The sequence below is a fragment of the Cryptomeria japonica genome, chromosome 5 (assembly GCF_030272615.1).
Source record: "Cryptomeria japonica chromosome 5, Sugi_1.0, whole genome shotgun sequence".
NCBI classification, from domain to species: Eukaryota; Viridiplantae; Streptophyta; class Pinopsida; order Cupressales; family Cupressaceae; genus Cryptomeria; species Cryptomeria japonica.
Genome location: NC_081409.1, coordinates 109,670,190 through 109,692,915, shown reverse-complemented (window position 1 = coordinate 109,692,915; position 22,726 = coordinate 109,670,190). Strand labels below are relative to the sequence as shown.

Here is a 22,726-nt window from a genome sequence, read left to right as displayed (position 1 = left end):
CTGTACCAATTGATTGATAGCTTGCCATATGTGTGGAGAAGTTTAGTGATTTATGTAGGTCTTATTGATGTTTGTAAGGGTTTTCATTTAGTCTTCCTGTGATCAAGTTTTTAAGCATATGGAATTTTACAGGAATTACAGCCCTCAACTTATAATTGAGAAACATATGTAGCATACATAAAGGCAAGCCTTGAGGCCTTTTTTCTTTACAATTTCTTCATCCCATGTACCTCTCTGATAATCTGACTAAACCAATCAATCTATGGGCCAGATTGGACAGTGAACTGAACTATCCTTCAAAACTGTTTGGTTTGAAGAAGTTTCAGGATCAAAGCTGTCTCACAGATGCCTATTTGAAAGGCCCAATTTCAGCTTAAATTTTCTCTCTTTGAAACATCTCTGTTGTACTAGTAGTTCTCCTCTCCAGCTGCAGCACTGCAATCGCATGAGAACTTAAGCCATTAATATACAATTAATAAGCATTGAAATTACCAATTTATTGCACAATCTGATCTGCCTCTTTTGCCTAGAAGAGTTGCTGCAAACCATAGGAATATACACTGATCCATCATGACTTCATCTGGACATTAGGTTCAGCTTTTCTTCTTGGTGCTATGTAGCTATACAAAGTGCAACATATTTCACTACTAGAAACTTTACTTTAGTCCATACTGCAGCTTATGAGCTCAAAGCCAGTAGTCCCACCATGGCAAAGAACTGGAAGCACCTTGTTCTTCCACATTGACAAAGATATTGCAAGCTTCCTCGTGGAGAAAACCCTCGTCAATTCTGAAGAGTTGCTGGCATGCCTTGGATGGAATACCCATACCATAAAGAGCCTCAGCTAAATGTATTAGGCCTTGGTCATGGGAGCCCTCCCCACCTACTATATTAGGGTTATTGGCAGATGGGTATTTCATGGATGCTGAAGATTGTGCAAGTTGAGTGAAGATTTGATGTGGTGGTTTCTTGTCTTCAGTCAGCATGTTGGCAGTGGAATCAATGTCAGGGCTAAAAAACCCCTCTTTTTCATTCAACAATAAAACCCTAAGTGGCTTGATATCAATCTTCTCCATGCCCTTATCTTTCTCCTTGAAGAGCAGGGCAATATCACTGAATGGCTTAATGTCAATATTGCTTTCTCCTCCTGTATCATCAAGTTCAACATTGTTGCTGTTTTCAACTATGCTTGTTTCTTTGGTTGAGTTGGGATCATCCCCTTTGCAGCATTCGGCTTCCATCAGCTTCTCCTTCAGGCTTTCCAACTGCAACTCCACAGAATCAGAAACTGGAAACATTTTAAAGTTCTCTGCAATGAAATAAAATTAAAATAAGGGCAACAAAAGGTTACTCAATCATTCAAATCTCATATAAATAGATCCAAACTATTTTGACCTCTCAACTACCCAATCCCACTTGAACCAAATGGAAGAACAAAAAACAAACACGAAAGCTTCTCTGCAGTTTTCCTCAGAAGTTAATACAGATTTGAATCCCAAAGTTTCTTTGCACTTATCCTCTAAAGTTATTTTTTTATTGGACCATCACTAGAAAATTTCTCAAGCAAAGAAGACTAGATACACTCCTGGATACTCTATTCCAAATGCATGCTGGCATGATTTTTGGCTAGAAGCTCAAGCAGCTTGAAAGGATCTTGAGATTATTTCTTCTTGTATGCACTTCTCATAGCATACATCCACACAAAAATGAAAAAGTTGAGAGGAGGAAACTCTCTATATATCATTTTTAGAGACAACTTAGAAGAGCATCAAACACTCTAGTCTGTAGTAATTGATAAGACCCCATCTCTGAGGAAGTGCCCTGCAATCTTAGCACAATTAAGTGAACAGGGGGAGTATCATGAATCTTAGAAGGACCTTTCCTTTACTATTAGCTTATAGCTCATATTGTCAGCAGGGATTTAATCACAAACCATATTTTCAGTACAGAAAATGATCAAACAAAATCCATTCCGAAAAAAAGTTGCATTGATTTATCTATGGTTGTTCATAGGCTCTAACCTCTGCAAGGAGAGTGTCCTTTTCCTTCTGCAATCCCTCAAAATCAGATTTTAAAGTATCATAACTGACTTTGAGAAAATTGTAATCTCTTTCAAGCTGCTTGGTTTTCCAACGAGCTCTTCTGTTCTGAAACCACACAGCAACCTGGCGAGGTTGAAGTCCAAGCTCTTGAGCCAACTGTATTTTCTTCTCTGGCTCTAGCTTGGTTTCCATTTCAAAACTCTTCTCCAAAGATCTCACTTGATCTACTGTCAGTCTTCTCTTTTTTGACTCTGGTTGGTAATTCATAAATTCATCCACTGCATCATCATCCATCTGCTCTTCAGGATTGCCTGTAAACAAATTATAGAGGAGTAAATTAAATAGGAGATGAAACACACTTCCTTCTAACATTCCTGCATAGATGTTTCAAGATGTACATAAAATCTTCAGCCAAGATGGTCAAACGAAGCTTTTGCAGAAACAATTTTGAAAATCCTTCAGAACACACAAATTGATCTCTTGTGAACTAAATAACCGACTGCAATATTAACATGTGAATCCATAGAAACACATCAGTTACCATTATCATTATCTTAAAAAAGCCACAACAGTTTTTAAAAATTCACAAAAAGAAAATACTGCAATTGTTAAAAATTCACAAAAAGAAAACACTGCAGTTGTTAAAAATTCACAAAATGTTGGATATACCTGAATTTGCCAAAGGTGACAAAGGGCAATTATGGTCATTCATATTCATCTCCAGATTGGTTAGGAACTTACGAATAGCGGTATGAGTACAATGATCTCAATTCAGAATTAGAACATATGTAATATCCACTGTCAGGAAGCTACCCAGCTCAAATCCATAACTTAATATTGTTTGCTATGCTCATCATTTTGCTATTCAAGCTCAAATCCATATCTATGACTGTTTTCTGTCACATAACTAATTCCACAACAAGTGCTCTGTATTCATTCTCAAATATTTATCTCCACAACAAAGGCTAACAACTCAAAGTAACACACCCAGCCTCAAAAAACTGTCATGCTTATCACTTGTCTTCCAAAATCAAATCCATTGCAGTAGCTTTAAAAGACTGTCATATACTCTGTTTATTCCCACAACCAAATCTTTTTTATCACTGACAAATGCTCATCATATTGCCATCCAACTTCAATATGACTTTCCATGCACTGTCCATAAACTCTATTTGATCTTGTATATTCAGAACCCGCCACCAAAACCATGTGCTTAATTTTATATGCTCGTCATACGGCAGTTCCAACTCAAGTTCATAGCCCTAGCTATATGCCCAATTAAATATAAGCATCCCCACGGTTGGACAGTCAAAGCTATTCACTCATTTATGTGGACATTCCAACAAATCAATGACAAAAGCCTAATACCCAGTATCATATACTTATCCCCACTGTCATGCAATCACAAGATTTCAAACCTAGATATAAATTGTCTTGGGCACATGGCAATTCCTATTGTATAAAGGCTAAAAACCAGGATTTTGTCTTCCCAACCATTAGAATAGGTACCCACCATCATGAAGAACTAATAAGTTCTGAGTTCTTAGTGTATATGTCCCTCACTTATCTTTATCTACAACAAGTATAGCTCCTGCAGACTGTGACTATCAAAACAATCTTGTTCATGCAATTTTCATGAGCAGACACCAGGTGTGTAATTAATTAAAATCAGGTTCACCCAGTAGAGGCAGAACCACCTACAACTAAAGAAGCCTCAGACCATCAGCTTCTGACTCTTCAGTTTCTCTCAAATCCAGTGTCATCTCCATACCTTACAAGAGCACTAAGTACAAAACACACCCGATAGAAATATGAAGAAGAAAGACATGCTCATGATTGCAGCATCATTTTTAATAAGTGATAATACAGTTATACAGGCAAAAGGCATAGATCGCAGAACCTATCTGTCTAAAGCAGCAGCCACAGCCTTATTATTGTTCCCCATATTGCATATACCTAAACAAGTATACACAACTCATGGATTCTACATGACCATTAGGGTAGAGCATATCAAACACTCATGATGCTCTGCATTGAAAATCAGTGCACTTACTACAGATGCCCCACCACCATTTTATAAGAGAGTCTCAGATGCCTCCTCTGCTACTCCTGTTGTTTTCCATCCTGACTCAACCCCAGGCCAACAGCCATAGTTACAGTACAAGGCTAAGCCCTGTTGATGGATAACAATGCCTATGACAACAGTTACATTGACAAGACCATTGTACTAATTTAGCATTGTAAGCAAAAATTTTGAACCCCAAAGCATGATTTACAGAATTTAGATGTTAGAAAACAATTTGATAAAGATATCCATCAATGCAACATCATCATCAACAACAACTACTGTACCAGCAGAAGCATCACTGCTGTTGTCAGCAACAGTAGCTTATGTAACAAGAGCATTAACTCTTGCAGCACCATTTCAGATGACAATGGGAGCTTGATGGGCTTTCATCACTTTTTTTAATTGCGTAACTAGGTATTTGTATATGGTAAAAACCAAGTTCATAACCCAAATCCTAATTTGGAAGTTCTAAATACTGTGGAGTTAGACTATGAGAGATCGACCAGTAGGTAGGCATCCCATAAGAAAATCAAGACTGGGCTTTTAAATCAAATGAAAAGCTCAACCAATAGGTAATACTCTATTTCCTCTCCATGCACTAAAACCGAAAAGCTTTGTCAATCTACTTACTAACCATGTTCTCATTCAAATGGGGTGACTTTTTAAGTTGTTAGCATTTTAGGGTTAATTTTTTGAAGGCACACATTTTCAATGGCCTTTGGGTTTGGGGAAAAGCTATCTAGCTAACTAAAATGTAATTCATATAAAGAGAATACAACTTTTTTTCAGAACTCTCTTTTGTACGGGTTATGTTTTAGTTGGTTGGATAGCCACTTCCTAGAGTTTTTAACTCTAGTTTAAACCTTCCAAGAAACCTTTATAATGTCTTATATGTGGGGCTCGTATAATAATTAGTCGAGCTTTCTGAAATTCTTTTATTTTCTAGGGAGAGATGACATGCATATATTTTTTCCATAAATTGAGTTGAAATTTACTGCAAACGATCATAAAAGATAGTATGATAATGAAACTGAATTCAAGAAGTTAAGATTTTTATTTTTATTTTAAATTATTTACACAAGATTCATATCGATAAGAGTTGTAGTGTAGTTAGGTTTTATCGAGTCTACAAAGGTGCTTAGTAAATTTTATGGTGCATTCTTCTATTTATAAAGTGTTTTTCTTGGTTTCTTTGGTGACAACCATTTGGTGGTCTTATATCCATAATGTGGTTTGAACCTACTACAAATCACTATTTTACTTATAATGACCCAACAAGATGTGAACTGCCCATAACTTATTCCCTAATTAAAGCCTTGATGCCAAAGATTTAAAGGTGCAAAAATATTGATTGTTGAAAGTGTTACCTTTTGCAACTTAACAATTCTAATTAATTAGTTTGGTGTCTATATTTATTCTCATCAAAACCCATTCCTTTTTCCTATGTTCAATTTGTTACTTATTATTGTTCAACGTAGTGATTCATTTTCAATGTGATGTCCATTGATAATCAATTGTCCGTTGACAATCATTCCTTGGTGCTATAAACACTATCTTAGTTGATTTCCCGTGCCTTGACTAATGATCGAATAGCATGCTACATGTCACTAGTTTATTCATGCAACCCAGCAAGTAGGAGAGCCATGAAACATCTTGCTCCTTGATTGATGTCTCAACACAATGGATTTGTGAGACATAGATCTTCACTATTGAAAGTGCCCCAAGTTTAGCAAAGTTAAAGGGTTGTGTTGATGGCCAAATTAACATGTTTCAAAACAAGAAAAATTAAATCACTTTATCTCTCATAAATATATGTTTGATTTAAAATATATTATCCCCAAGGTCTATGGAGTTGGATCACAACCATGTTGGATCACTTAGTGGTCGATTATGGTTTGTTTGTTTAAGGGCTTCCTTATTGATTCACAAACTTTAAAACAAGTTTTCTTTTCCAAAAGATTATTTTTTATTTCTATTTTACCATTGATCTCAAAGATTCTCAAAAGAAACTTGCAAAAGAGATTAAAGTTGACAAAAAATAGAACAAATGATTTAAGTTTATAGATTCTAACTTTTTACGCAAAAAATTCCAAGAAATTAATCTCAAACCCACGATATCATGACCAACTATGTGTTGGCATTATGGATGAATTGATTATGTGTTGCATTGATGTTTTGTCATTTATGTCAACACTAGCTGTTATGGTTGGTTACTGGTAGACAAGTTTTGGTTACCAGTAGAAGATGTAGTGTTACTAACAGAAGAGACTATCTGTTGGACATTTCCGGCATGTTTGGATTAGTGAAGTATATTTGATTTCATGTGTTATATGCTCCATGAGCATGTTTTGGTCAGTTGGTATTGGCTTGGTAATCGAATGCTATCATACACTCTGGTAAACCCTTATCAGCACTGATTTAAGGCTTTACTGGTAGAGCTTTCATTAGGAATCATGACAGGATGCATAGTTGGTGTTGGTGATAGTTTTGATACTAAATGTTTAGTACAGATGCCAAGCTAACAAGATGAGAGAGTGGGGGGGGGGTGAATCATACAAACTTAATCTTCCATAAAATCAACAGATTCAACCTCGGTAACCTTATCAGAAAAACTGTAAAGCATGCAAACTCATAAACAGATAAGATCACAAAACATATAACACCAGATTTAACGTGGAAACCCAAATAGGGAAAAACCATTGTGGGATTTCGGACCCACTAAGAAATATACTCTTCTAGAGTATGCTCGATTAAAAGCAAATCCCATTAAAGATTACAAACACATTGCTAGATGTGACCCAGTTAAGGGATTTCCTTCAGATCTATTGGGATCTTCACCTTGTTAGAAGTGACCTTGTCAAAGGATTTCAAACACTCAATCAGAATGTCACCTTGCTAGAGGGTTTTACAAATAAGATTGTTAAGTCCACTCGGTTAAGAGATTTTCTATCAATTTACAAAATAACAGTAATAAAAATCTATTTGCAACTTCACATCTAAAATGCTAAAGTAGATTCTTATTTGCTCAATACAATCTAGTCATAGGACTTATCTTGTTCATCTGCTGGGCTCTATACTCTGTTATCAAAACAGGTCTTCAAGCTTTTGTGCTCAGTAATCACTATGTAGCATCCTTGTGCTTACACTTGCCCGCATGCATTGTTTATCAACAGTTCCTTATTTATAAACAATTTGTCAACCGCTTAATCTCCTTGATCACATTTCCCATGATCAATCATAACCATCAAATCTTCAAACTTGACCAAGTTCAATGTATCCTTCGATCTGAAAACGTTTTACCTTGCCTTGGAACTTGCATACATTTCTTGGAACTTGTGCTAGGGTATTGCGGTTCAATCTGAGCTGTAGATCTTCTTGCCGATCTTTCATTGCCATAGATCCTTAATAAACTTCATGCATGACATACCAATCATTTAATCAGTTCCAGCTTATCAGCTTCCTTCATTAAATAACGCTTTTATTCATTCAATGCATTTTGTTATTACTCGGTTGCAACTCGGTAAATACTAAACTTCACTTGGTAGACATTATGCCTTCATTAACCAATAGCAATAGCCTTAGGGTTTACCGACTAGGTTCTTTGCTCGGTAACATAGTATAGTATTAACCTTACAAACAATAGCATATGTAGGATATCAAAACAATCTAAACATCATGATCTCATCATTGTCTAACTCGGTAATAGTTGCCCATTGAATAACTTATTCCTCCCCTTATTCATCACATTCTTTCTGTGTCTTTTACCGACATCTTTATACTCACCAAATCATACTTCTTAAGATATGGCAACATCATACTGAATTAGAAAATCAATTTCTTGACATCAATGACAAAATAATAATATTAAGACAGTAAACATCCTTAATCAGTTATATCCATAATCATCAACAACCTTCTCAATATCCTTATTGAAATGCCAACAATCTCTCATTGTAATTGGAATGCCAACAATCTCCCTTTGTCTGTTATAATGCCAACAATCTCCCCCTTTGGCATTGATGGAAAAACCAATTGATTTGACCTAAATGATTCGGATTCAGATTGCTGTGAAATTCTGAAATGCTCTCCTCCTATTATCAGATTTCTCCCCCATACATTAGTCTTCTCCCCTTTTCTTCAGTCTTCTCCCCCTTTGACAACAATGCCAAAAAGTAAAGAACTAAAACATGATTTCTTCCGCTGAGAAGTGAATTCCTTGCTGTTATGTGTCAAATTAGTCTCGGTTAGAGCATTTTGTCTTCAATTCCCGTTCCCTATTATTATTTCCTGCACACCTTTAGAAAACCTCCTAAAGTGTGTAAATCAACATCAACTCCTAAAAGATATTTTGTAGAGTCATCAAATTGATGCTTTCACTGAACTTGGTCAGTGAATAGAAGATAGGGGTAGGACCCCTAATTGACTTCTGAGATACTCAAAAGTGTCCCTTAGCAGTGGCTTGGTGAAGATACCTGCTATTTGTTCCTTTGTGCTAACATACTCCAACACCACTTTCTTCTCTTGAGCTTCTTCTGTAAGATAATGATACTTGATAGAGATGTGCTTTGTCTTAGAGTGCATAACAAGATTCTTTGAAGTGTTAATGGTACTATTATTGTCACAGAATATAGTTACTGGCTCGGTAAATTTCTCATTTATACCTTCCAATAGTTGTTTGATTCATGCTATATTGGTACAATTCAATGCTACAACAACATATTCAACTTCTGTTGTTGACTGTGAAACACATCCTTGTTTCTTGCTAAGCCAACTTACTAGTCTTTCTCCTAAAAAGAAAGCTCCTCCACTTGTGCTTTTTCTGTCATCAATGTTGCTTGCCCAATCAACATCAGTATAAACTTTTAAATCAAAAACATTTCCTTTCTAATATACTAAGCCATAATCTTTAGTGCCTTTCAGCTATCTAAAAATTCTCTTGATTGCTGTCATGTGTGTTTCCTTGGGATCTACAGAAAATCTTGCAACTATACCTACTGTATGTGCTATATCTGGCCTACTGTGAACAACATATTGCAACTTTCCAATCATAGATCGGTAAAGTGTCTCATCAACAGATGCAGATTCATCATTCTTTGATAATTTACAGTTGGTAGTCATAGGAGTACTTACTGGTTTTGAATCCTCCATTCCAAATTTCTTCAAGATTTCCTTTATGTACTTGGATTGAGTAATGAAAATCTCATCTTCCATTTGTAGTATCTGTAAACCTATAAAATACTTTATCTCACCGATTAATGACATCTCAAATTATTTGCTCATTTCATTTCCAAAGTTCTTACATAAAGAGTCGTTTCCACAAAAGATAATATCATCAACAAATATGGCTGAGATCAGTATTCCATTTTCATCATTCATCATGTACATATTGCTATTTTCACTTGTCCTTATAAAACCAATCTTGATTAAATAAGAGTGCAATCTTTCATACCATGCTCTAGGTGCTTGTTTCAGACCATATAAAGCTTTGTTCAATTTACATACCTAATCTTTATTCTTGTCTTAAACAAATCCTTCAGGTTGTTCAATAAAAACTTCTTCTTCTAATATACCATTCAGAAATGTAGATTTGACATCCATTTGATATACCTTGAAATTCTTGTAAGCAACATATGCCAAAATGTTCTTACTCCTTCAAGTCTTGCCATAGGTGCAAAAGTCTCACCATAATCAATTCCTTCTTCTTGAGCATAACCTTTGCAAACTAGTCTTGCTTTATTTCTAATGACCTCACATTTTTCATTCAGTTTGTTTCTAAAAATCCACTTTGCACCAATTACATTTTTGTCATTCGGTCTTGGGACCTAGCATGTATCCAATCTTCACTGTTAAATGCCTCTTTCACTATTCTCGATTCAAATTCAGATATCAGACATGTGTTCTGTCTCAGGTTGTTCCCTGTCATCACTAGATCATTCTTATCTCCTATAATTTGACTTGATGCATGATTCCTTCTGACATACTTGGCTAATATAGGCTCGGTAGGCTCTGTATGATCTTCTTCATCACTCGGTAACTAGATATTCTCTTCATTTCCTTCAACAGTCTTCTCGGTAAGACTTGTCGGTTGAATATAGACAAATTCATCATAATCTTTTGGTTCCTTGGAATTTCCTTCATCATTTCTTTCTGCAAATTCATCAATTTTCACATTTGCACTTTCTACTATTTTGTTAGATGATTTGATCAAACATTTTAATGCTTTGCTTCTAGAAGAATAGCCTAGAAATGTTCCTTCTTCACTTTTCTAATCAAACTTTCCATTTCTATCATCTTTGTGTACATAGCATCTACTTCCAAAGATTTTGAAGTAACTTACATTAGGTTTCTTGTCATACCAGATTTCATATGGTGTCTTCAAAGTTCCTTTCTTTAGTTGTACTCGGTTCAAGGTGTAAACTGTTGTGCTCATTGCTTCTCTCCAAAATGTTTGTGACACTTTCTTTTCAATCATCAGGGTTCTGGCACAATCCACAATAGATCTGTTTCTTCTCTCAGCTATCCCATTTTGCCGTGGAGTTCTCGGTGCAAAGACTTGTCTTTTAATACCATGATCATTGCAGAATAAGTTAAATTCATTAGAAGTGAATTCTCCTCCTCTATCAGATCTAAGACATTTCAGTTGTCTTCATGTTTCATTTTCAACTCTTGCCTTGTACCATTTAAACATTAAAAAGCTTCTGATTTTTCTTTTAAAAACATAACTGACATCATCCTTGAGTAATCATCCATAAATAATATGAAATATTTATCACCATAGTAACTCTGAACTTTCATAGGATCACAAAGATCAGTATGCACAAGATCTAAAATTCCCTTAGAAGTGTAGGACTTACTTGTAAAGCTTGATCTTGTCATCTTACCCATCTGGCATCCTCGGCACATAGCATTCTCAGGTTTTTCAAGACTCGGTAGACCTCTTACTCAGTGCTTCTTACTTATTTTGATCAAATTATCAAAATTTACATGACAAAACCTTTTATGCCATAACCAGGTATCATCTATCTTTGCATATAGACACTTGTTCCGAGTTGAGTCAAGGTGAAATGTGTTACCTTTTGTTTGTGTCCCGGTAGCAGCTAACTTTCCATGCTTGTCATGAACTTTGACAATTCCTTTCTGAAATTCTATTTGGTAACCTATGTTGTTTAGCTGTGCTACACTCAATAAATTGTATTTCAAACCTTCAACCCAATAAACATCATTGCATTTTGCATTGTCAAAGAAGTGTTATAGATCCTTTACCTCTTACTGGACATGGTGCATCATTACCAAATCTTACATAGCCTCCATCATAATCTTCTAATATAACAAACTTGTGTTTATCACCTGTCATGTGATGTGAGCATCCACTATCTATGATCCAAGAATCATTAGTATTTATATGAGATATTAAAGCTTTTTTTTCATACCTTTCTTCATCTGATCCATCTTTGATAGCCACATAAACTACTTTCTCTGTATCAGTTTCGTCTGATTTATCATCATTTGATTCCTCATCGGCTATTAGGCATGACTTTCTATCTCTTCTTCTGAAGTCTCGGTGTCCTCTGTAATGATTATCTTTCTGTCTGTCATCTCGGTAATCTCTCTTTTCACTTGATTCTCTGTCAGGACAGTTTGAGGCCATATGTCCTATCTTATCACAATTGAAACATTTCAAAGGTAGTTTTCCTTTATACTTACCTTTACCTCTTGGTAACCTTCTGGCTAATAGTGCTTCAAAATCTTCTTGCTTCTTGATTTCCTCATAAAGTTTGTGCACTTTTTCCATGTTCTTGTGAAATCTCTCACTTGCTCCACTGTGATCCCCTTTAGTGTACTTACTCATTCTATCATTGTAATCATTTGATTAATCAATATGAAAAGAACTAAATGCAGATTCAACTCTATTTACCGATGACCTACTGTTATCAAAGATACTTAACTCAAATGCATGTAGCTTACCGATAGTAGCATCTAAAGAAACTGGCATATTGGGTACAGACCTCAATTCATTGATTGCAAAGACTCGGATTGCATAAGCTGGTAGAAGAGTTCTTAACAACTTACTTGTTATATCCTTTTCTTCAATAGTTCCACCCGCTCCTTTGATTTGATTGACAATCTCCTTTAATCTTGTACTGTATTGGGTTATGTTCTCACCTTCATTCATCCTTATAGATTCAAGTTGTCCTCTTAGACTATCCACTTTTGCTCTTTGAACATGTTCATCTCCACCATACACAGATATGAGCTTATCCCACATTTCCTTTGCATCATTGCAACCTTCTAGATCATTAAACTCTGAGTCGGTCAATGCAGATGTTATTTTCAATCATTGCTTGGATATGTTCTTGCTTTGCCTTTATCTCTTCCATTGCCAATGGATAGGTGGTCAGTGTAATGAAATCAATCTCTAGATAATACACAACATATTCTCCAGCTCCTGATAGGTGCAACTTCATCCTTTTCTGCCATGTAGAGAAACTTGACTTGTTTAGCTTTGGTGCAACCCTCTTATACATCTTTGGATCTTTGCCTCAAGTACCTTTAAACTTTTCTTCCGGATTCCAAAGCTTTGATACCAATTGATAGTTCTGATACTAAATGTTTAGTACAGATGCCAAGCTAACAAGATGAGAGAGGGGGGGGGGGTGAATCATACAAACTTAATCTTCCATAAAATCAATAGATTCAACCTCGGTAACCTTATCAGAAAAACTGTAAAGCATGCAAACTCATAAACAGATAAGATCACAAAACACATAACACCAGATTTAATGTGGAAACCCAAATAGGGAAAAACCATTGTGGGATTTCGGACCCACTAAGAAATATACTCTTCTAGAGTATGCTCGGTTAAAAGCAAATCCTGTTAAAGATTACAAACACATTGCTAGATATGACCCGGTTAAGGGATTTCCTTCAGATCTATTAGGATCTTCACCTTGTTAGAAGTGACCTTGTCAAAGGATTTCAAACACTCAATCAGAATGTCACCTTGCTAGAGGGTTTTACAAATAAGACTGTTAAGTCCACTTGGTTAAGAGATTTTTTGTCACTTTACAAAATAACAGTAATAAAAATCTATCTGCAACTTCACATCTAAAATGCTAAAGCAGATTCTTATTTGCTCAATACAATCTAGTCATAGGACTTATCTTGTCCATCTGCTAGGCTCTATCCTTTGTTATCAAAATAGGTCTTCAAGCTTCTGTGCTCGGTAATCACTATGTAGCATCCTTGTGCTTACACTTGCCCACATACATTGTTTATCAACAGTTCCTTATTTATAAATGATTTGCCAACCGCTTAATCTCCTTGATCACATTTCCCATGATCAATCATAGTCATCAGATCTTCAAACTTGACCAGGTTCAATGTATCCTTCGATTTGAAAATGTTTTACCTTGCCTTGGAACTTGCATACATTTCTTGGAACTTGTGCTAGGGTATTGCGGTTCAATCTGAGCTGTAGATCTTCTTGCCAATCTTTCATTGCCATAGATCCTTAACAAACTTCATGCACAACATACCAATCATTTAATCAGTTCCAGCTCATCAGCTTCCTTCATTAAATAACGCTTTTATTCATTCAATGCATTCTGTTATTACTTGGTTGCAACTCGGTAAATACTAAACTTCACTTGGTAGACATTCTGCCTTCATTAACCGATAGCGATAGCCTTAGGGTTTACCGACTAGGTTCTTTGCTCGGTAACATAGTATAGTATTAACCTTACAAACAATAGCATATGTAGGATATCAAAACAATCTAAACATCATGATCTCATCATTGTCTAACTCAGTAATAGTTGCCCATTGAATAACTTATTCCTCCCCTTATTCATCACATTCTTTCTGTGTCTTTTACCGACATCTTTATACTCACCAAATCATACTTCTTAAGATATGGCGACATCATACTGAATTAGAAAATTAATTTCTTGACATCAATGACAAAATAATAATATTAAGACAGTAAACATCCTTAATCAGTTATATCCATAATCATCAACAACCTTCTCAATATCCTTATTGAAATGCCAACAATCTCTCATTGTAATTGGAATGCCAACAATCTCCCTTTGTCTATTATAATGCCAACAGTTGGTGCACCTTCTTCATGGATTTCAGGATGCTGAAGATGTTCTTTGATCATGCTTCAAACTACTTGAAGACATTGCTTTGGCGTAGTGGACCCATAATAGGTCTGGTACCTATCTAGGTTATGGATTGGTATCATGCTAACGTGTACTCTACACATTACTGGGATGACTCAAGATTATTTATGGATTTGTTATTATTTTTTTGGTCTTAAGCCGACATGGCATATCATTGTAATATGGAATTGTGTAATGATCTTATTCTAATATCTTTTAGGTGGCTGACCTAATCAGTTTTGGCCTTAAGGTTTGTATAAATAAGAGGTAGAAACTCTTTGTAAAGTAGCATGGTTATTGAAAAGGTCATGGTCAAGGAATGTAATGTTCATATATTGTAATATCATTTAGGTAGAGGAGTTGGTCGATCATTGGTGATCGAATTGGATTCACAAGAGGATTTAGTCCTCCAACACTGAGCTTAACCGGGACTGTAATCAGGCATGGTAGATGATATTTCTAGCAGTACACTCTATTGGATTGTTGTCCATTTATCTTGAGATGGTTGTAGCCTCTTTGTAGTCAGTGAGACTCTTTTGTAATGAGAAGTACGCTCTAGGCAGTGTGCCTTCCTGCAAGTGCAGGCCCCTCATTGTAACACATACTTTCTGCAGAAGTATCATCTGACTGTGGATAGGCTTCCCACCATGGTTTTTCCCTTTCTGGGTTTTCCACATACAAATCATGGTGTTATGTGGTATTGTTGCTTTGCATTGATTATCTGGTTAATTGTTAAGTTGTATTGTTTATTGGTATCTTTCCATACTGACATTTGTATGTGCTTTACTGGTACTTGATTTGTTTAAAGTTGTATTGTGGATTAAAAGTTATAATTTGTTAACTACTGATTCACCCCCCCTCTTAGTTGTTCATCGGTTATCCTAACACTATGTTCAATCAATAATAAAATAGGTGCTAACTCCAAAGGATTTTTGGAGAATCAAAAGTACATGTATTAAATTACTATAAAACTGTAGTGTCGTAAATTGTATCCTCATACAATTTCATACTCATTTGGATTTGACTTTAGTGTTTCTCCCTCCTTGTCCTTGATTATGCCCAATTCTGCTCAAATAGTACCTAATTTTGAGGTCTTGGCACCTTGTCACTACTTTTTGACTTTTTTTTAGTCCAGGAGGATTGTCCTCTTGGACTAGGCAGCCTAGCGCCATAGTCTAGCCAAAAGGGGCCAAATTTGAATCCTCTAATAGTTAGAAAATGTTGAGCATAAATTTTTTCCTGATGTCGGCCTTCTTCAAAATTTTAAAGTCATTCCGTGAGGTTAGGTATAAAAGAAAGTCTTATCCCCTCATTTGGAACATCTCTCCACAAGTTTCCCATTCAATTCCAACTGAGTAAGCGATTAAGCATATTCAAGGGAGTGAAGGAGAGGTCAACTATTTATATTTTCAAGCATTAAAGATGAAATTCATGATTGAGTTTATGTGAAGAAATGCATGATCTTCCACCTAGAAACATCAACTTTTCATGAAGACTTCAAGGCAAGGAGACTCATAAGAAAAGGTATACCATTTTAATTTAGCATTTTAGTTTAGATCTAACCTCTACCTTGTAAGGGTAAGATCTCTTTTTCTATCTATTATCATTATAGGGTTAATTACAACTCGAGGTTTGACCTAGGCAAACCCTTATACAACCCAACACAATTTTTCTCTCTTGTGTGTGTAGATTTCAAATTTGATATAGAAGAATTATAGTTTCAAAAAGTGAAGACAGAAATAAAGAGATCTAGACTTTGAAGAAATAGAAAACCTTGGATAGTGGTGCTCTTTCAAAAAAAATTCAGGGAGATAATCTGAGTGACTTCTTGATCCAGAAACTATTTCCAACACTTGCATTAGACACCTTCAGGACTAGGTTTCCTATTAACATTTTAGGTTCAAATTTCAAATGCAGGTTCCTTTCTTATTCCTATTTCTAGATCTGTTCTCAAAGTTTGCATATTTGTTTTGTAGCTTGTTGTTTATGCTGATTACTATCAATTTTGCATCTTTAGACCTAGTTCTTTATTTCCACAATTCTATCTTATCATTTCACATCAAAGCACAACAAAGGAAATAATTCAATCCATGTGCCTAACGCTCCCAAGGGTTTGAAGTTGGGTCTATTGATTATCTCCCCAATGTATGTTGATGCGAATGAGTTTTATTCCTAGTTTGCATTATTAGACTAGTGAACCCATTTGCTTCTCTATATTTTGGTGAACCTAACTTTTTTTTGCACAATTTCTAATTTTGATGTGAAGATCTAACTTTACTTGCATATCATTTTTAGATTTAGAGACATTAATTGTTGAAATAAATCATTTCCATAGCTTATTTTTCTTAATTAAGTGGCTAATTGGTCATTCTATTAAGCTATTACTTTGGTTAAATCACTTCTTTCATTACATATCAATTGTTTATTTATTTCATTATCATTTATAATTGTATAAAAGGCACTAAGAGCATAAACCTATTTCATTAGCTTTTCCTTCTTTGTTTGTGAGTTTCATCATCCATTGTCCTAAATCCAATATCCCAGTGAGAAGAAGTTAGAGACCATAAATGAATTCTAAAGGTTTAAATACTAAAGGTGTCGAGCCTAACTGTTGGCAATTTGGAGGAATTGATTATGTGTTGCATTGATGTTTGTCATTGGTGTCAACACTAGCATCTTTGGTTGTCTACTAGGTTCCGGTAGAGTGGTTGGACTTTGATGATGATCAGGAGATTTATCTCTGATATGTTCCGATTGGTGGAATTGGTTTGGTTCAGTCATTCATGTTGTTCAGATGCATGTCACATTCAGTTGGTTTGGGATTTGGTGATCCAGAAGCTATCATATGTTCTAGTAAGCCTTTTTATTACCGGTAAGGGTTCTACCAGCAAAGCTTCGTTGAAGATCTTTTGATGGATTCGCTAAGCGGTGTTGGTGAGACTTCTAGAAGGTTCTCGGGATGCTGATGGTTATCGTGTTCATGTTCCAGTTGATTGGTGGTATTTCATTTGGTTTATGGCGACCTATATTAGGTCCAGTCTTATTCTATTAGGTTATGGACCAATTTATGTAACATGTTGGTGGATGCTCCCGATGCGTTACTGGTTGGATTTATTGTTTGATTAATATTGTTTTGATCTTAGGCCAACTTGGATTATCATTGGTTTGCAGGTTTATGTAATGGATTTATTGTATTATCTTTTAGGTGGATGACCTAATCGTTTAGGTCCTGGGTTGGTATAAATATGATGTAAGATCTGTTTGTAGATCGTGGTATCGGTCGTGGTTATGGGATTATCTGTGTGCAAATAAAGTTATAATCATATGCAAAAGGTTTTGGTCGATCATAGGTGATCGAATTGGGTTTGTGTAAGAGGTTTAAGACCACCGACATTGAGCTTAAACAGAACTATACTCAAGCATATGAGATGTTATTCTTGCAGTTCATTATTATATCCGGATTGTAGTCAATGAGGCTCCTTTTGTGATGAGCAGTGCACTCTAGGCTATTGGCCTTCCTACATGTGTATGCCCCTTATTGTAATATTTATTCATATGATCAGTGGATAGATATTGTGGGTCTCCAATCCCACCGTGGTTTTTCCTCATTGAGGTTTTCCATGTATAAATATATGGTGTTATGGTGTTCATCTATGTGGTTGCATTATTACTTATTGTTATCTTCTTTTATGTTTACCAGTTGGTGAGTTGTGTTAATAAGGTTAAAATTATTCATTCCAACAGAACACTGATTCACCCCCCTCTTAGTTCTTGGATCCCAACAATTGGTATCAGAGCCTGGTGCCTCCGAGTAAGTCTAACAACTTGAGGAAGATCTTGTATCCAGAATCTATGGAGATAAGTTTGAGGAAAGAACTTCAAGTAGCTCTTGAAGACTATGATGTTGAAAGGTTGAGGATCATGAAGTTGCAAGATGAGCTGAGATCTGCAAAGGAATTCATTTTTACTCTGCAAGAGAGGTTGTCATATGCACAAGCTAAAAGGAAGGAACTTTGTGATCAATTACAAAATTAGGATGATGAAGAGAAGAAGGCTTTAAAGGATCTATGCCAGAAGCTGAGTCAGGAAAATGGTGTCAGGAAGAATGAAATGCAAGCCCTAACCACGAGGATGTCTAAGGAGATTAAAGACTGAAAGAAGAATGAATAAAATCTTGCCAAAACTCTGAAAGACAAATCTGAAGAATGCATTTGGTTGGCACATGAGAATGATATATTGAGAACTGAATTCGTGCAATCCCATAACAATGAGCAAGAGTTGGAAAGAATGGTAATAGTTCTACGAGGTGATGTTGCAAATGAATACAAAGATAAGTTCAAGGTTAGTTCTGCTAAGCTTGATGAATTATTTAAGAATCAGAGGGACATTGGAGACACTAAAGGTCTTGGATTTGAGCATGGTGAAAGCTTTGGTACTGCAAATTAGGATGACAAATCCGGTCATAAGAATAATCAAGAGAATTCACCAATCAACTGGAATCATAGGTCATTAGTAAGACAACCCAATGCACATAAATTTAATGGTAGATACTTTGTTTGCAATAATGGTCATATGACAAGTCAATGCAGAAATAGAGTCAATCAAAATTATAATTTAGGTACCGATCAATGTTTCAATTGCAAAAAGTATTGTCATAGGACAACAAATTGTAGAATGAATGTGAAATTTCATGCATGTGGAAAGTTTGGGCATATGGCTAATCAATGTAGGTCAAGAAATGGTCAAGGTTACAACAAGGCAATTCTAAAGAACAATGTCACTTGTTATGGATGCAATGAAGTAGGACATATTGCTAAATTTTGTAGAAGCAAGAACCTAGCATCAAGGAATGACAAATTTGATGAGAAGGGAAAACAAAAGGTTGATGATATTCAGAAGGAGCATGAGAAGAAGTGGATTATGAAGTCCGAGGGTCAACTGATAGAATCAAATGCCCCAGATGTTCATCCGGTTGAAGCACATACCCCAGTTACTCAATTGACAGAGCAAAATGATCCTGCACCAGCAGGAAACTCATTTGGTATCTAAGGAATTTGCCTTGGGGGAGGCAAATTAATGACAAATCTTGCATTACCCTTGGTAGTGGTTTGAAAGCCTATTCCATATTTTGGAGAAGTCAGTTTGAAGGTTAACCGATGAAGATTTGTTGGATCTTGGATCTGGTTTGGTTTACCGATATCTACCTCAGGAATGTGCGAAGTCCCTACAAAGGGTAAAGAACGTGTGATGGGTTATCGCCTCCAAAAAGCGGTGAAGAACGAATGATGGAGAATGTCTTGAGATCTATTCAAGACAGTTGTATTCAAATGCAAAGTGTTCAATGGTTAGGATTGAATCAATTGAATTGCTCAACCTAAATGTTTAGGGTTTAGGGTTTATGGTATTGACCTATCTATTTCTTATAAGGTCGATGTTGTGTTTCATGTTGAGATTGTTAGCAAATGTTGTCTGTGTATCTAAGTGCAGAGATACATTATTCTTGCTAGAACAAATAAGAGAATTGATACTTGCAAAGTGTGTGTGCAGAAGGAAGGAACTAAAATAGATCTGCATTGGCATTGAGTGCTATTACCAGATCATTGTAATACCTATTGATCTCTAATCAATTCAATAGTTGGAAAATCCCTTAACACAGTAGCTTTAACTAGCTTGCTGTAAATCCTTTAACAGGGTGATTCAAAGCCATTGAGTTCATAAAATCCTCTAACAAGGTAACCTTTAACAGGGTTTAACCCTTAACCAGGTGTTCTAGCCATCCCTTAATCAGGTGATCCATAATAGGATCGGTTCCTAACAGAACTTGTTGTAACAGTCTTTAACCAAACTAGGCTCCTAATAGAGCGGACTTCTAAAGAGTTCAAAAACAACTTGTGAGTATTCATCCCCATCGTGTTTTTTCCCAGTTGGGTTTCCATGTGAAAAATATGTGTGTCATGTGTGATGCCTCTTTCATGTGATGTTTTTTTATTTCTTGTTTAGTGGTGAATCATGTTGTTCTAGTAAATTATTGTATCTCTGATGATAGATTATCTGTTTATGCATAAGGATGAAGTGGAAATGAGAGAGTAGATTGTATGGAAAGCTAAGTGTTGCCAGTTTATGTCTTTCACAGTCTCATTATGTTTAACCGGTAGTAATCTAGTTTAGACCGGTATTAGTGTTTGTCTATCAAGTGCACTATTTGCAGTCAAACCGGTTTAGGAATTTTTTTTGTGTCTGTACTGATTCACCCCCCTCTCAGTACCGGTTTGGTAGTCACTATTCATCATTGAGTTATCAATTGGTATCAGAGTGTCCTCCAGGTCCTCTGTGTTGTAAGCTCAACCGCTTGAGGGAAAGATCCTATTGTAATGATGAAGAGGGAAGGTCCAAAGTTCAACAGATATAACTTTAAAATATGGAAGGGCAAAATGAAGATATACATCAGAAGAATGGGTGGTCAACATTGGAGCTATGTTGAGAATGCTTATGTTATCCCTACCGGTACTCTCACCGATGACCAAAAGAGAGAGATTCAGGAGAATGGGCAAGTCATGGAAGCCCTAATTGGTAGTTTATCTGACATTGAGTTTAGTGATGTTCAAGACAAAGAGAATCCCAAAGAAGTACGAGATTCCCTTGAGAATATCTATGGCGGTGATGAGCATGTGAAACAAGCTAAGGAAGAGAGCCTTAGGGGAAAGTTTGAAGACATGTAGATGGTTGGAGGAGAGACCATTCAACAATATGGAATAAGAATCAAAACTATTATTGGAGATATCAAGAGTGCAAGTGGTAAAATGGAAGATTCCATTGTTGTTAGCAAAGTTTTGAGATCCTTATTACCAGTCTATGCAATAAGGGTTGCAGCTATTCAGGAGTTGAGGTCTATAGACAAGACAAAGGTATCCCTGGACTCCATCATTGCAAAGCTAACAACTTATGAGATAAATAATTATGATGGAAGTATTCAGAAGACTGAATCAACCTTCAGAGCATCTGCTGCACCATCCAAAAAAGGTAAAGAAGCTTGTACTGATAACTCAATGATGAACCACTAGTACCAAACCGGTACTGAGAGGGGGGGGTGAATTAGTACAAACACAAATACAGTACAAAACTCATTTGACAACAAATACTTTAAATGACTGGCAAACAGGGATATTGGTTAAAACAAAGAGCAACCGGTAACAGCTTGAACAACTCAAACAGTCATAAACCGGTCACCCACTAACCTTTCCTCTTAGCTCAAATCTATAGTACCATTAGACTCTCATGCATGAATAGGTAAACTAACTGTAGCGTCCTAAAATTGTGACACTTGCAATTTCGACTGCATTTCGGTCTTCACGATGGCGACGCAACACGAAACTTGAATGGAGACCCCGAAACTTGTCCACGACACCAAAATCTGCATTTTCAAGCACCCTGGCTTGAACCTCCTTTGCACCCTGCTGTCCCGGGAGGTGGGACCAGAGCGCCCAGCACCCTGGTCCTTCAGGACCAGGGCGCCCAGCGCCCTGGTCCCCCAGGACCATGGTGCCCAGCGCCCTGGTCCCTGGCCCTATTTTGGGCCCGGTCTCCTATGGGACTTCGGGTCTTTTTGTTTGCAAATTGGAAAATAACATTTCCTAGTCGGCCTAAGGTCGGGAAAATCAGTCTTTTAACCCTAATTGGCAAGTATATAAACTACATTTTCCTCTCCCATTTGGGAAGATGGAAAATAGATGGAAAAGGCGTGAAAACGATATTCAAGCATTCAAGCATTCCTTCAAGCAATTGATCATTCTAAGTCTCCATTCAAGGCTAAGTGTTGCATTCAAGACAAGGATTCAACCATTGAAGAGGAGATCACTTACTACATACTACTACAACATACAACATACAACAACATCTATACCTTCGCACATAAGGATACAAACATCCTTACAACAAGGTATTAGTACTTGTTTTACATTACAGACATTTACATTTACAACATTTCTCATTTCTTGGTTAATTCCAAAACCGGGGTTTGACCTAAAGGCAAACCCCTAATCCCTAACCCCCCAATCGTCTTCGCTTTTCTGTGTGTAGGTTGCAGGTACGCGGCTGAAATTGAAGATCTGGAATCCTTGTGCAGAGACGAACAGATCCCCCTTCGTTTCGCGGATTTTTCGGAGGACCGTGTGCACGCCGGGCACCATCGTCCCGTCAACTTTCGCTCAAATTTGCAGGACAGTTCCGTATCGACATTTTACTGCTAATTCCAGGTCCCCAGCTTCATCCTATATCCCTATCGCAGTTTATAAGCGAATCTTTCTCACTTTCTATGCATTCCTAGCTTAATTCTTCTATCAACATTCTTTACAAAAGAGGGTAGCCTTGTTGTCTTAACCCTTGAAACGCATTTAGCATCCAATCTTGCATTGTGTGGGATTGGATCTTATGGGTTTCAACCCCTCTTTTGAATG

General features: G+C 36.4%; 1 protein-coding gene across 1 annotated transcript; it reads right to left on the bottom strand.

Annotated features, from left to right (window-relative positions):
• Positions 1-124: 124 nt before the first annotated feature.
• Positions 125-4,311, bottom strand: LOC131067181 (homeobox-leucine zipper protein ATHB-6). The gene is made up of 3 exons (XM_058002134.2): positions 2,712-4,311; positions 2,022-2,353; positions 125-1,265 (listed from the first exon to the last, which is right to left on the bottom strand). Exons 1-3 carry the CDS (start codon positions 2,758-2,760, stop codon positions 687-689), a joined length of 960 nt encoding a protein of 319 aa, XP_057858117.1. The 5' UTR covers positions 2,761-4,311; the 3' UTR covers positions 125-686.
• Between the last annotated feature and the right edge of the window lie 18,415 nt (positions 4,312-22,726).